This window comes from Macrotis lagotis, chromosome 7 (assembly GCF_037893015.1).
Source record: "Macrotis lagotis isolate mMagLag1 chromosome 7, bilby.v1.9.chrom.fasta, whole genome shotgun sequence".
Classification (NCBI taxonomy): domain Eukaryota; kingdom Metazoa; phylum Chordata; class Mammalia; order Peramelemorphia; family Peramelidae; genus Macrotis; species Macrotis lagotis.
Window position 1 is genome coordinate 19,644,360 of NC_133664.1, and position 16,360 is coordinate 19,660,719.

At 42.0% G+C, this 16,360-nt stretch overlaps 1 protein-coding gene across 3 annotated transcripts in view; it reads left to right on the plus strand.

The window, feature by feature from the left end:
* The first annotated feature begins 138 nt into the window (after positions 1–138).
* ZNRF2 (zinc and ring finger 2) overlaps positions 139–16,360 on the plus strand; it is a 53,594-nt gene continuing 37,372 nt past the window's right edge. For all 3 annotated transcript variants that reach the window (XR_012470435.1, XR_012470436.1, XM_074195578.1), the window contains exon 1: positions 139–802. Coding sequence is in view for 1 of the 3 variants with exons in the window: in XM_074195578.1 (XP_074051679.1) it covers positions 403–802 (400 nt within the window). In the remaining 2 variants the exon portion in view is untranslated. The remainder of the gene's footprint in view (positions 803–16,360) is intronic.

The following is a 16,360-nucleotide window of genomic DNA, read 5'->3' on the forward strand; positions in this document are numbered from 1 at the left end:
GCACTTGGGCCCGGCGGCGGCGGTTGCCGGGAGGCGCGGGGCGGTGGCCGGCGGGGGCGGGGCGGACTCGGCAGGGGGCGGGGCCGGGGCTCGGCAGGGGGCGGGGCCGGGGCGGCGGCGGCGGCGGCGGCGGCGGCGGCGGGCGGGCGCCTCCCCCCGGGCCTGGGGCGGCGGAGGCTACAGGAGGAGGAGGCGGCGGCCGCGGAGAATGGCGGCGGCGGCGGCGCTGGTGGCGGAGGCAGCAGCGGCGGCAGCGGCGGCGGCCTCGCTCTTGGTCCCGGTCCCAGCCCAGGAGGCGGCGGCGGCGGCGCCGAGGCCCGGGGAGGGCGCAGCGGCCTCAGCTAGCGGCGGCCCCCGGGCGCGGCGGCCCCGGCCCACCTGAGGCTCCGGCCCGGCCCGGCCATGGGCGCCAAGCAGAGCGCGCCGGCCGCCGCCAACGGCCGCGCCCGCGCCTACTCGGGCTCGGACCTGCCCCCGGCCCCGGCCGGCGGCGCCGCGCGGGCCCGCGCCCCCGCCGCCCCGGGCCCGGCCCCGGCCGCGCCGCCCTCGGGCCCGGCGCCCGGCCCGGCCGCCTCGGCCTCGGGGCCCCGCGCGGGCGGCCGCTCCCTGGGCGGCGGCGGGGGCGGCGGGGCCCGCGCGGCGCAGTCGGCCGTGCACATCCCCAGCAGCAGCAGCAGCAGCGGCCCCTACGGCTCGCAGGACTCGGTCAGCAGCACCCCGGACGAGGCCCGCTCGGCCGCCGGCGGCCCGCGCCTGGTGATCGGCTCGCTGCCCGCGCACCTCTCCCCGCAGATGTTCGGAGGTGAGTCCGGGCCCGGCCCCCCGCACCCCGCGGTGGCCCCCCCGGCCCCCCGCACCCCGCGCCCCGGCCCCCCCCCACGGTCCGGCCCCCCGCGCTGGGAGGTCCCGGCCTGAGAAAGGGGTTCGGCCCGGGGCCGTGAGACCCGGGGCGCGGCGGAGGGCTGCCCCAGTCCCAGCCCCAGTCCGGCGCGGAAGCTGGGCCGCTCCAGAACCGGGCCGGGGCGCTGCCCCGGCGGCCCAAGCCTTGGGACTTGTCCGGACTCCGGCGCTGTTCGTTCAAGGAGAAAACGCGCCTTGTGCGGACTCGGCGAAGGGCAGTGGCGCGGGGGGCCGCGGGAACGGTGGCCAAGATGTGTCTTGTGTGCACAGAGAAGGTGGCAAATGCCCGACCGGACGGCCCGACGGAAGTCGGCAGGCCTTTGACCCAGGGCATCTCCCTTCGAGCTGGTAGATTCTGATGAGAGGATTCCATTAGCGCGGTTTCCCTTGGGAGCCAGAGGGCTTTATTTAAGGGACATAAACTTCATGCCCAGTCCACAAGGAGGGGACAGAACCAGTTTGGGACGGCCACCTCCTCCATCCCCCCCCCCACCCCCGTATGTGGGTTGTGCGGTTGGACTTTTGGGCCATTGTGATTACTCGTCAGGAATTGGCATGGCTGGTGGATGTGAAGGGCAAGCTAAGAGCTGTGGGGAGAACAGAACTTGTGCTTTATGACTTTGAAACTGAAAAGGACCCCTGAAAAAGTGACCCATTCTCCTTGCTAAAGGATTATCTTGGTAGAACCAGGTCAACAAAAGGTGGCTTCCCTGTTTTGGAAATGGGTTCGTTTTAGACGAATTCCTGTAATAATAATTTGATAGAATGCATTTGTAATAGCATTTGATTTAATGAAATTGTACCGATCGTGTGGTAATCAAATACTCAAACACTTAGCATTTATCACAGCTGTTTTGTTCCTTTTTATTTCTTTTTATTGACTTGTTTCTTACAGAACTGTAATTACCCCAGTCCCCTTCCTCTCAGGAACTATCCCATCTGACTAAGAGTAATTAGTGTCAGAGAAGAAAACGTTAATACACATGATCATGTTCAAAAAATACCCAGTGTGCCATTGTAAGGTGGAACTTCTGCTTCCAGGAAGGGAGTCAACTGGGTGTGTTGGGGCTAGGGGGTGCATGAGGGCTCCTTGCTTCTCCACAATGAAGACTTGCTTTATAATTTTGTCACAGTTACCTTTTGGTTTTTCAATATGTAGTTGTTTCCATTTACATTGTAGTCACTGAGCATGTGTCTTTCTTGGCTCATCAATTCATGTAGATCTTTACTTTGCTCTCTCACCATCACACTTCATTTCTTGGCACAGTAACATTCGCCATTTTTCAGTCATTGAGCCTCTACTTTGGTTTGATTCTTAGCTGTTACCAAAAAGTGCTTCTGTAATATTTTGAGTAAATGAAGCCTTTCCCCCCCCAATGGATGGTTTCCTTGGTGCTTAAGCCCAGTAATGAAATCTGTTTCAAAGTGTTATGACATTTTAATTAATTTAGTTATATAATTCCACATTGGTTGTATGACTTCACAGATCCACCAACTATGTATTAGTGCACCTACCTTCCACAACCTTTTCCCAACAGTGACTCATTATTGGTGATTTGTAGTCTTTATTGCCAATTTGCAGAGTGTGAGGTAAAGATGGGAGCAGTTTTATTTTGCATTTGTTTTAATGATTTAGAACATTTTTTTTCCTTGTAGTTCTTTTGAGAATTTTTAAACTTTGAATGTTTGTCTATTGAGAAATGACTATTAATTTTGTATATGCATTATACATATATATTTCTTACTTGTTATTTGTACATCTTAGTAAATCTTTACCAGAGGAATTTGAGTCAAGAATTTTTTTTTCCCCATTTGACCACTTCTTAGGCTGGCTGCATTAATATTGTCTGTGCAGAAGCTTTGCAGTTGCAAGTAATAAAAGTTATCTATTATCTTTTGTAATTGCCTTTATCTCCTTGGGTTAAGAATGCATCTTTTACTGTGTGAAAGGTTTGTGATCTGTTTCTCTTCATAAAGTTTTTATGGTATGAGCTTTAATATCAAGGTCACTTAGCCATTTAGTGTACTATTTAAGGTGTTGGTGTAAAACAAAATTCAGTTAGACTGCTTTCCAATTTTCCCAGCAGTTTTTATTGAATAAGGAAGTTTGTTATTGTTTCTGAATCTCCCTTATTTAGTTTGATTGCTGTATCTCTCTGCTTAGCCTCTAGAAGGTGGTCTCAGTGAGAGTAAGCTTGACTTCCAGAGAGCTTCCATTCTAGGAGACAACCCATGTGAATGTAGATACTCTCAGTACATAGAGAAGTCATCCAAAATGAATTCAAAGTCATAGTTGGTGGGGGAGTCCAACAAGGGTGTCCTTTGAGTCTTCCCCTCAAGTGCAGAGATGGGGAGGGATGAGCAGCCAGAGGGGAGGCCCTTTGGGGCTGGCCTGGAGTTCAAGGGCTGCAAAAGCAGATGAGAGTCACTCAGGGAAGGGCTTTGCACACACAACAGAGTGGGCTTAGGTGTGATTCTAGCAGGAGTAGGCAGTACCTCTAGAGAGAAGCAGAGCTGGACAGCAGTGTGGTGGAAACCAGCAATGCTGCCTCAGAGCACATTTGCACAAGAGGCAAGAAGAAAAACTTGTAATTATAGCCACTAAACAACTGAAAATTGGTCAGTAGTTTGTTGTTTTTGGTTTTTTTGGCAAGGCAATAGGGTTAAGCAACTTGGCCCGAGGTCATGCAGCCAAGTGCCTGAGGTGGGATTTGAATTCAGGTCCTCCTGACTCAAGGGCCAGCCACCTAGATGCCCCTCTTGTCAGTAACCAAAAGTGGAAGAGATCTTTCCGAATTAGTGAACACAGACTGCAGAATATTTGTAAGCAGCAGTATAACTTTCAATTCAATGTCAAGTCAATGATTTTAGATTATGAGCAGGCATTAATATGTCAAGTAAGATTAGTTAAAATTTGCTGTGGACTTGAGGAAAAATGCTATAGTTGAGGAAAACCTAAATTTTCTCAAAGTAAGATTTTAGATATTAAATATCTAAAATGTTTTGTAACCATAAAGTACCAAAGAGATGCAAGTTCTAAGTTGTTATGATTCCATATTAGAATGCCTTTCAAAATAATATGGGACAGTCTTCTTTCTGGATTTTAAGTTTTTTGACAACACTCCCATTATCAGGGCCTTCCTCACCTTTGTTGAGGACAGAAATTAAAATGGGCCTAAGATGATACCCAAGAGATTTCAGTAATGTTGACTAGTCCTGGACCCAATTTTGAATGGGCTCAGACTGAGGGCAGATGGAGCATCTTTTCTTCTCTTTCCCTTCTCATTGAACCCAATGAAGCTGAGACCCTGGAATTACCCAGGTTGCATAGCTAATTAATGAAAGCTGGGGTCTGAGTAATTCTCAATAAGTGGATTTGAGAGTCCCAGTGGGATCAGGGCAAGCCTGGGCCTCAAGATGGCCTGAGTTCAAGGCCTGCCTCCCTCACTGGCATGTGACTGTGGATATCAGTTTTAGACTTTCTCTTCATCTGGAATTCTTAAACCTGGGGCCATGGAACTTTTAGAATAAATATTCCAACGTAATTGATTTCCTTGGCAATCCCATGTCATCTGGGGTTCAAAATTTATTCCACGTAATGATCCATAAGCTTGACCTGCTTTGTCCAGGACACCAAAAAAAAAGTTGAACCCACTGCTCCACACTGGTGAGGTCATAGACCTAGGACACTCCCTTTATCCTCATATCTCCCCCTCACACTCCCCCCCCCCCATTCAGTGAGATTCTGCCCAAAAGTAGAGAAATGAAATGTACATACAATCTTTTCTCCCCTTTTCCAGTTTGAGTTAAATTCTACCAAAATGGATATTCTTTTGAACTGCAAATGTTTTAGAACCTTCTACAAGGGAATCCAGGACTGACTATACCACTGTCTACTTTAGGCCCCAGGAAAGTCACTTAACTTTCTTGGACTTTTCAGTTTACATATATGTGAAAAGAGGACATTGGGATACTCTAATATTTGTCTAAGTTATAACCTAAAGCTACCTAAGAAACTGTAGAAATAGAGCCAAAGGATAAATTCTCACTTGTTCTGTTATTTTCATTCTATATGAAACTCATGTACTGCTGTATGTGAGGTAAAAACCATTCTGATGGATACATTTGAGATTTGCAATGTGAATAACTGCAGTCTGAGATGAAGACTACAGCTTTGGCAGGGCACATACAGTTTAATTAAAAGGGAAGGAAAAATCCACTAGTCCCCCAGGCAGCTAGCTGGTTATGGACAGGGTTAGTCTTGGTCAGTTTGTGACTAGTTGGAACTTGCTTGATCAGGTTAGACCCACAAGCATTTCCTTACCTTGAATCAGATCCGCTTTTTACCAAGTTGCCAAAGGATGTTTATTCTTAAAATATTACAGTTTAAAATGGAATCTGTATCCCCAGACAGGTTGAAATTTCATTTTGGTAGGACCGTAATTCCCTTCTATTGAACTGCTCCTCACTTGCGAAGGGAGTGGTTGGCTGGCTAGGCTGGGTCAGACAGGCTGCTGCTTCAGCAGACACAGTGAATGGCTTCCACAGCTTCACAAGAATTCTTTCACTTTCCATTTTTCTTTAGATAGCAGAGATGTCTGGGGCACTCTGTCCCTCAACCAGCCAGATGTCCAGGTGAATGAAGAGGTTCTATACCACTGGCTACTTCAGCAACTCTCATAGAAAGTGCTATTCCTGCAGCCAGTCTTTGTCAATGATCCCTAAAATTAATAATCCACAGACCCTACTATGTGCTTGGGGGGTTCTGCTTCTCAAGAGAATGTTTTAGATAACTAGTGAAGTTTTGAAGTGTTTGAAGTTTTCAGTGTTTCCATGAAGATCAGTAACTTGGATCATATTGATCTGTTTTCAGGATGAAATTTCAAAGTGCTTTAATGGTCAGAGGAAATAAAGGGAGGCAATTTTAATATAACAAAATCTTTGGTTCAGTCATGTCATTGACTGAACAGTGTTTGTTCCTGAAATCTGGCTAAGTTTTCAGTGTTCTCTTTCCAAATTGTAGTTAGATCTCTAAAAGCACTGACCTCTATTAACACACAACGTCTCCAATGTATCCTCTTTCACAGGTATTGTACTTCTTAAAAATGAAAATTAAAATATATTTTAAATAATGACTTAAGGAATAGATTCTCATTCTTTTGCGTGGATTTATTAAATGTTTTAGATTTTTTTTTTGTCATTCAGTACTTTTGTTTTCTTATGTATAAGAAATTCACCTTATGTGGATTTAACCACACCTGCCTGGCTTATCTAAAGTAACTTGGAGAACAACAGCCTTATAGTAGATGGTCAGCAAAATTAAAGAATGTAAACAGATCAGGCTTCTTACACTGGACCTAATATTTGTAATAGCCATAACTCTTCTTCCTTCTATTGCTCTAAAGTGTTAAAAAAAACTTTGTTGACTTTTATTTTTATTTCCCTCTAAGATGAGCTCTATAGCTAGTCAAAATTATAGTATTTTAAAAAATTTGCTGTGAAATAATAACCTATTTGTGGAATTTATAAACATGTGCAGTCATGTTACACAAATTTCCATATTAGTCATACTGTGAAAGAAGAATCAGACCGAAGGGGAAAACCATGGGAAAGAAAGGAAGCAAATTTTTGAACAAGTGAAAATAGTTTGCTTGGTTCTGTGTTCAGACTCCATAGTTCTTTCTCTGGTTGTGGATAGCATTTTCCATCACAAGGCTTTTAGAGAACTGTCTTTGGTCATTGTATTGCCAAGAAGAGCTAATTCTAAGAATTGATCATTACATAGTGTTTCCTGGTTCTGCTCACTTCACTCAGTATTAGTTCATTTAAGTCTTTCCATGTTTTTCTGAAATCCACCTGCTAATAATTTCTAATGGAGCAATAATAGTCCATTACATTCATAGTCCACAGCTTGTCAAGTCATTCCTTAATTGATGGCATCCCCTTAATTTCCAATTCTGTCACTACAAAAACAGCCGCTATAAATACTTTTGCACACATGTGGGTCTTTTCTCCTATTTTTATCATCTCTTTGGGATACAGACCTAATAATGGTATTGTTGGATCAAAGGGTTTGCACAGAATTTCTAATTCTTTGGGTATAGTTCCAAATTGCTCTCCAGAAAGGTTGGATCAGTTCAGAACTTGGCCAACAACTGTTGTGCCCCAGTTCCCTTTTCTGTCATATTAGCCAAGCTGATCGATGTAAAAATTTGAGCAAATAGCATTTTATTAGTTATCAAATCCACCTACAATATAGATAGAATCCTTTTTTTAAACAAGTTTTTCTATTAGCCGCAGTTGGCTATTTATTATTCAGAAGAATATTTGCTTTATGCAAATATGACTATTGTCACCATATTCAGCCTCCATTACAAATTTCAATACTTGGGAAGAAGGTTTTGTGAATTTCTAAAACCAGTGGTTACTGAGAGGGAGCATTTGACACAAATATACTTAAGTACAATATGAGTCTTACTTAATATTTGGCATTTTAAAATATATCTTATAGTAATGGTGTGGGAAAGGTGAGAAAGTTATAAACTGTAAAACTTTTTGGCCATAAGTGACTGTCCAGTGTAGTTTCGTCAGAATTGTAAAAAGAAGGTGGGTTGCCACCTCTTCTGTTTCAGCTCACCAAATGATCATGTTTTGCAACTGTTTACACATGGGTTATCTTTTTACATCTTTTAAGATAACTTGGTCAGTCCTTGGACACTTAGTGAATCCTATAAAAGAATTTTTGCACGTAGCAATCTTTTTCATAACTATTTGACTTTCTACTTCTCTTCCCACTGAAAAGGTCCAAAGTATTTTGAACATCTATCAACATTTGAACTCAGTTATTTTAACCTATTTCTTTAGTAGCTAACCAATAAAATCCAAAAATATTTAAGCATATAATTAAGAATATTTATGATAGGGATAATAAAAGTCAATTGCTATCCATCAGTACAGTAAATTGGTCCCCTTACAAGTGGACAGGACCATCACTCTACAAATATTTCATGAGATTTTAGATACCAAATTGGTGTCAGTGTTATTGTATTACTGGGAATTTAAGAATAGCTATGTTTCTGTTACATAGATAGTTCTATATACCTTGTTGCTTTGTTGTGGATCATTTGGAAACTGAAGTATCAGTTGAAGTATTGAAATCATTGAGTTATTCAGGTAACATAATTTCATTTAGTGTCCTATACATTAGATTTTCAATCCCTTATTCTGATGTCTGAATTCACCATTTGAATGAACTTTCTAAGACCTCATCCTTCTTCTACCCAGCTTTCAATTCTCTTGACTTTCCCTTTTTTTTTTAAAGAACTACGATCATTTGAAGAGGTCCAAAAACGACAAAACAGAAGCAAAACAAAAATCATACAATATCTATAAGTATATAGTTTAAATGGCAGAAACAAAGATAAAAAAATTAGACAGTGTTCATAGTTTTTAAAAAATTAAATTTTTCCAACCACATGCAAAGACAATTCATTTTTTTGTAGGATTTTGAGTTACACATTTTTCTCCTTCCCTCCTCCCCTCCACTTGACAGTAATTTCTCTTTCTGCCTTTCTGACAACTTCTCATCTCCATTTCTGCCTATATCATTTGTCTTGATTCCTTAGTCTGGATGTCCTCAGGCCTTTTTCTCATTTTTTTTTTAGGTGATCTCATTGACTCTTCTTGAGTTCCAATATCTCTGTGCAGTTTGAGTCCCAGATATATAGATCCAGACCTGATTTTTTTCCCCTCTGAACTGTCTCCTTAGATATCCTTCCAAAACCAGCATGTTCAAAAATAGAATTGATCTTTTCCCCAAAATATCCCTCTTTGCTTCAAACTTACCTACTCCTGTTGAATTGCCACCCCTTGAGGTTATCCAGGTTCACAACCTTGACTTTTCCCCTAACTCCCCATACCCAAACCCTCTGGCATCAGTGCCTATCTCTCTTCCCACATGGTCAGTCCCTTCTCATTTTCTCTTCCTAGCCTCCTTCTAGACTGTTCCCCTCTAATCCGTTTTATAAACAGTAGCCAAAAAGTATTTTACTAAAGCTCTGATCTGATCACTTCTTTGTCTTATCTTAAAAAAAAAAGTTAGTAGCTCTCTAAAGATGAAACATTCCTCTTATTTAAAGCCTTCCAAAGATATGGAAGTCCCAATCTACTTTTCCAACCATATTGCCTGTTACTCCCACTCTGGAACTGTCCATTCCAGATCAACTTGTCTTCTGTTGAACAACTTGGTGCATTCATTCACCCAGGCTGGAATGCTTTCTGGGCTTACCTCCAATGGGAAGTATTTCTCCTTGGCTATCAGGGCCTTCTCCCACGGCAAATTATTTTGTGTTTATTTAACTGGGTGCTTTTTCCCTCCCAAACAGAAAACAAGTTTCTCTAGGGCAGGCACTAGTTCTCATGCTCTCTCTCCTCTTCTCTCCATTTTGTGTATAGTCAAGTCATAGGGAGGTGGTTTGAGAGGAGCTCCCTCTGCAGATGAAGAAACTGAAGATTTTTAACTCCTTGTTTTACAGTTGGTAAGGGCCTAGAGACTACAGCTGGTATGCTTTCTACTACATTCAAGTAGCCTTCATCAGTAGCAATAATGTAATAATAAAAACTGAATAGGGCTGTTTCTAAACAATACAGTGAACAGCATTTAACCTAGTTTGGGTTAAATTTTCATGATCCATCAGTATGCCATAAGAGAGGATATCTTTCTGGATTGTGAAGAAATTTGTAGATTGAGGTGCTTATTTGTGAGTCTTATCTGCTGTTTGTATCTGAAGGATCTCACTACCAGGACTTTTTTTACCTATCAACCATTTTTTTTAACAATCTCTTATGATTTCATTCTTTTAATCTACTGTAGGCTGTTAATAGAAATGTGCTGGGGGGGAAAAGAACTGAGGTGTAGTGTGTAGGGACTGAGAATGACTCAGAAAAATTCATCTACTTTCATGTTTTGGTCTGCCTTTTTTGTTCTCACCTAATGTCATAAATTAGTTCTGATGACTGATATTTCTCAGGTGGCACATGTGGCTTGTGTTTTATATACTGACCTTGCTCTTGCAAAGTGAGCTCTGTGTCAGTGAGGCACTGTTGCCAAAGCAGATTGTGCACTTGTCTGTCAAAATTCAAGATGCCCCTAGACTATCCTACCCTGGGCTCTGCTTCTGGTGGCATACCCTCCCCCTCCAGAGTGTCCTTCTGCCCTGTTCAAAGGTGTCCCTCGCCTCAGAACCCCGGGTGATGATCATTGGGACAGGATGATGAGAGCTAACATATCCTCACTGTGTGCCCAACATCTAAGCATTTTGTCATTTTTGTCACATTTGATATGGGGGGGGGGTTGGTGGTGTTTTTATCCCCAGTTTACTAGTGAGGATTCTGAGGCAGACAGAGGGTCCCTCAGAAAGTGACTGAAACTGCATTGGGACTGTCTTCCTGATTGGAGGCAGTGCTCAGGACCTGCTAAAAGCAGTTCTAGCCTCTCTTGAAACCAGGAATCTGCCACCCCCCATCCCCATTTAAATCACTGACAATAGGGGACTTTTTTGTTTTTAGCATAGAGACTGTTTAATCCTCAGAATCCTTTTAATTCTCCATCAAGAATGTCTGGATTTTTGCATTCAACATCATTTTAGAGTAGTTTTGAGAGATCCTGTTATTTCAGAGAAGTTCTCCAAGTGACCATTCTGGTTTGTTAATCCTTGATTAGATAGAAAAAGATGGTTCACATATAAGATAGTGTGACTATAACCTGACCTTCATTTTAGCCAACTGTCTTTATCCACTAAAACCTTTTATAATTCACTTAAGGTGTTTGGAAGTATCCTTGGATTTGAAGTCAAAAGATCTGAGTGGAAGCCCAGAACTCATCTGGGACAAGGGACCCTGGATGGGATTTTATCTGAAACATTTTGTTCCTCCCATTTCCATCTTTCTCATTCCCATCTCCTCCCTCCTCAGAGGATCAACTGTGAATAGAGAAAGTTCTAGGTAGTTAGAAAACTTAAATGGCTGTTATTCATCAGCTGTGGACTGATTCACAGGAATTGCTTTTCCCCTACTTATGCATCTGATGCAAATGCTAATAGGAAAAATACCGACAGAAGGAGAAGCATGAGACTTGGATCATGGGCCCCTAGAAATGAAAAATTTGGAGAGCTTAAATTTGTGACTGTTTGAAGTACCATATTATATTGTCATTGCCCATGATTAAAATTTTATGAACTATATAGCTATAGATACTATATGCTGGTTGGTATAGCTTTATGAATTTCTTAAATAATGAAAAAAGCAGTCTGGCAACCGTGGAAAGAATCCTGGTTTCTGGAGTTTGAGGACACCTGGGTCTCAATCCTTCTCTAATGCACTTTTACTATCTTCCCTGGCCTCCAGGTGGGGTGGCTCAAGTAGAAGGTTCCTGAGAACCCATTCAGCCTTAGAGCTGCCATGAAAACTCTGCAGCTTGTCTTCAGCCTCTGGTGGTGTTCTGTAGAATATTTCATTGCATCTCCATAAGTTGGGTAGGACAGGTTAATTTCAAATTAATTTTCCATATAGGGGAGAAACCTGAAGATCCAGAATAATTGTAGGGACGGAGCTTATTCTCAACTCTTTCCATTTTGTTACATTAACAAATACTGTTATTGAAATAAATATTTGATCTGTTAGGAATTGTGCTGCTTCTCAGAAACAAATTGACTTAGTTTTAAGGAAACCAAAACAAAACCGTAATTCATAACATACAAACAGTAATCTACAGTCATACCAAATAGTAGCTTACCTCTTTTTATTAGGTTAATGAAACCATGTGGAATCATGGTGTGCCTTCACACTAAAGCTCTGAAAGGAAGAACTTGATAGACATCCTGGCCAGTCCTCTTTGCATTGGACACCAGGCTTCTTAGAAAAAAGGGGGCATGTGAGGGAGAAGGGGACTAGGATGAGAACTTTATGTCTTTAAGGAAAATCCTATGGATTTCATTATTGAAAGGATGCTCAAATACATCTTTGAGAAATAGTACAAGTACTTAGACATTCTAAGCAATTTTATGTACACCTACCTTGTAGAGTAGGTGCTATTATCTTAAGGATCTGCTTACCAGGGTGCCCCAGCTAGTGAGTGATTCAGACTCAGATCTAAATGACTACCAAGTCATTTCAAGCACTCTTCCCCACTGTCAGTGACTCTTCAAGCCTAATCTAATTCATATGTCTATTCAGTTTGCTCTACTAAAATTTGTTTTTATTGTATACTTGTAGATGGTAATTGTCACTTTTGGCACAGAGTAGGTATCTAATTCTGTATTGAAGGGTTAGAACTTACTCTATTTGTCAGTCAGCTGTCAACTATGAAGTAACCAGATGAGGCTGGGGATGCAAAGAAAAAGGCAAAAAACAATCCCTGCTCTCAAGGAGCTCTTAAATCTAATGAGGAGACAGCAACCGACAACTGTGGATGAACGCAGGGTCAAGGGGGGGGTGTAGTCTTAGAGGGAAGGTTCCTAAATTGAGGAATGGAAAAGGCTTCTTGTAGAAGCTTGGATTTTAACTGGCCCTGGAAGGCCAAGAGGCAGGAAGAAGGGGGGGGGGGGGATTGGTTGGGGGGGGAAAGGGGTTGGGATAAGAAGCCTGGACCTGTAGAAAGGAACTAGGTTATTAAAGGGCTTAAAAGCCAAACAGGGTTTTATATTGATCTAAAGGCCTCATGGAATAGGGTGGGTTCGACAGAGACTTATTGAAGGGTAGGCTGGCCAACCTTACCCAAGAGCAGCCAGGGAAGGAGTCTATACTGGAATAAGAGAGTTAGCAAGAAGGGAGGATTTGAGGGGGTTCACTTTGGGATTATGTTCATTTTAAATTGCCTCTGGGATCTCCAGTTTGAGATAGTAAAAAGGCACTTGCAGATGGGACTGATAAACTGATAAACTCTGGGAGCTGATGAGATCACCAAGAGAATTTGTATAAAAGGAGAAGACCCAGGACAGACCTTGAGGAGCCTCAAGTCTTAGTGGGAGTGACATGGATAAAGATTTAGCAAAGGAAACAGGGTGGGTCAGACAGGAAGAGTAGTGCCTAGAAAAAACCTGGAGCATGACTTGACAAGGAGAAGGGATCATCTGCTGTGTTTGCCTTGGGGGGTCTACTTTTATTTCTGGGAGCATTGAAGTGAGTATGGCCCAGATGGTGAGGTTCAGGGGGAATGGGGTTGGGTGGCTGCTTCCACCCTTCCTACCTTCTCCTTCCACTGACCAGACCAGTTACACTTTGCATCCTTGTAATATTTGGTGATTAAAAAATAGACTAATGCTATGCATAATATTTATGGAGCCAATTAGGAACCTAATTCCAACTTCAACTACAAAAGAAGACTTAGGCCTTGAGTTTTTGCCTTATGATAAAAGATTTAACAAGAAAAGGTTGACCAGGAGCAGCTAGATGGTACAGTGGGTAGAGTACCAACCCTGGAGTCAGGAGGCTCTAAGTTCAAATCAGGCCTCAGACACTTAATAAGTATCTAGCTTTGTGACCTTGGGCATAGACTCGAACCCCCCCCCCCCAAAAAAAAGGTTGTCCTTCCTTTGCAATTTTGCTGACTAGTTATAAACTTTCAGAAATCTCTCTGGAGATGTCAGTCTGTTTGACTGGGCCAGCCTAGAGGGCTGCTTTGCCTCCATTGGAGACTTCTGGGTCTCATTCTTTTAGGTAAGAATCCACACCTTGGAATGTAGTCATTTACAGGGTACCATACCATAAAACTGGTTATTTTCTTACAGAAAATAATTTTATTTGACAAAAACCAGAGAAAAGCATTCATTGCATTGAGTGATTTTTTAGTAATGACCAAATAGAACCAAACCAATATGTTAATTACTTTTGGCCATCTAAACAGTCAGAATTTCCAAACCAATTTATTCTAAGTTCCCTGAAGGAAGGTATAGTTCCTACCCTTTTGCTAAGGGTGATCCATTTGTAATTTTTTAAGTGATTTGTTTTTACCAAAAATTTGGTTACAGTTTAAATAGGAACATCCTTTTGGTTTGTAGAATGGGCTGCACCCTTGTTAGTGTCAAAGTCACTGAAATGTCCAGATTTAAGTAAAAATAATTTTTTTAAATCATTCATAGCATGGCAAACTACTCTGCTAGATGTAGATAGTAATTATTAAAATATGGTTAAAAATTAATGGAGACTTAAAATAACCTGGCATTCATTCAGAGCTCACTTGGAGAGAGAACTCAAGAAAGTGATTTTTGTTGTTGTTGTTGCAGTTGCAGTTGCAGCTACTGGGCTCTCTCCTGGCCAGTTTTTTTTTTCTTTGGCCTGGGGGTGGGACTGAAATCTGAATTTACAACCAGATAACTCTGATCCTTAGGGAAAAGATTAAGGTTTAAGATATAGTAGAAGGAAGTTTATGTGAGGAAAAGGAGCCTAAATCATAAAAGTTGCGCTATTTTGATTTTAGTTATTTGGGAAAGGGAAGGAAATATTTGTACATGCTGCATGTTGACGATGACTTAAAAAATCAAAATATTTCAAAGAAATTGTGTGTGCTTGTTCACTTTTTTCTAATAAGGTTCTTCAAGGGTGTTTACTCTTTATAGGAATCCTATAGAATCAATTAGCCCTCAGTTTATTTTATAAATCTGGACTTGCATGAAGTTTACTTGAAATATGATGTACTCGAACTTTTTAACTTTGAATGTGAAAATCCTTACATGGGTTCATTCTTATTAGAGTGTGAAAAAGGAAAGGTATGTTTTAAGATTGATATCTCCAATATTCTGGCTTATTTTAAATCTGAAATGACACCATTTCTGTAATGAAACTACAAATACTTACAGGCTAGATATCTTAAGTTCCTATAGTCAAGAAAGTGAGCTGTGAAGCAGGGAAGCTTTAAGAATTGTATGGGTTGTGATTTTTGTCTAAAAGGACAAAATTAAAAACCCAAATTTCTTCAGCTTATATCCTAATTCTTTTTTTAAATTGTGTTCACTCATTAGATACTGTTGAGAAGTATTTGTTGAAAACAAAAATTGCCCCATTGCCAGTTACATAACAGAATTTTCAATGGAAAAAAATTAAGCAACAAATTTGCATATTTCAGTACATAATTCTAAAGAAACAAAGCCAGGGGCTGCTAGGTGGCGCAGTGGATAAAGCACCTGCTATGGAGTCAGGAGTACCTGGGTTCAAATCCGGTCTCTGACACTTAAAGATTACCTAGCTGTGTGGCCTTGGGCAAGCCACTTAACCCCATTTGCCTTGTAAAAAAAAACCCTAAAAAAAAAGAGACAAAGCCAGAATGAATGACATTTGCTGCTAGTGAACCAATTTATATACTGTCAGCTCTCAGCTGAATGGAGAAATCTGTACAGTTTCAGTGAAAATATAAAAGGACTTGGATAAATCAGGAATAACTCCATTTCCCTTCCATCCCTAGCCCCTCTGTTTCTGATGACCAGACTTTGTGGAGTGGATATGGAACCTAGTATGACCAAAAGAGTGCCTGAGAGCAGAACCAGGGGCAGGTGCCTGACTCCCTATGGAACCTCCACCCTGTTCCCTGTAGAAGCCCACCTTCACTTTATAGGGATTGGGTTTTTCTTCCTCTTTTTTCCCCCATCACTGGATTCTTCCTGTAGCCCATAGTTTTATGGTAAGTATATTAACCAATTCAATTTACAAAGTTTTGGGCCTCCTGAAGATATTTTTAACCTCTCAGACTTCAAGTGAAAACTCTGTAGATTGCACCCTGGTCCCTGAGGTCCAATACCAAGCCATTAGCTCCCAGCCCTGAGGTGAGGAAAGGTAGTAGAGTCCTCCCTACTGCTGCATGCTGTGGTTCTCAGGTGACATCTTTATTTCCAACTTGTTGTGCCCCCCCTTCCCCCACATTTAAAAAATCTTTGGCAATTTTTTTTTGACCAGCTTTCATTTTAAAGTTATCTTTTCTCTTCTTGGAGAGCCTTAGCTGAAGCATTTTGCACCATGGTGCTGTCATCTTCATTCATTTACTCACTTCATTCCATACATTTTTTTTAGTGTTTTTTTTTGCAAGGCAAATGGGGTTAAGTGGCTTGCCCAAGGCCACACAGCTAGGTAATTATTAAGTGTCTGAGGCCAGATTTGAACTCAGGTACTCCTGACTCCAGGACCAGTGCTCTACCCACTGCACCACCTAGCTGCCTCTTATTCCATGCTTTCTTGACAGATTCTATGTTATTTGTTTCTTATTTCAAGTGTCTAGACTATTCTGGGTTGTGGTTTTTTTTTTAATATACTTTGGAAGGGGAGGGAGACTGATTTATTAGCAATGGATTTGGCAAAGTTTTCATTCAGTTATGAAAATATTAATGGGATTGAAATGGAGGGGGGGGGTACAAAGTCAAAATCCTGAGTCATTCAAATTACACCCAAATCATTAAAAAGCAGTTTTCATCAAATG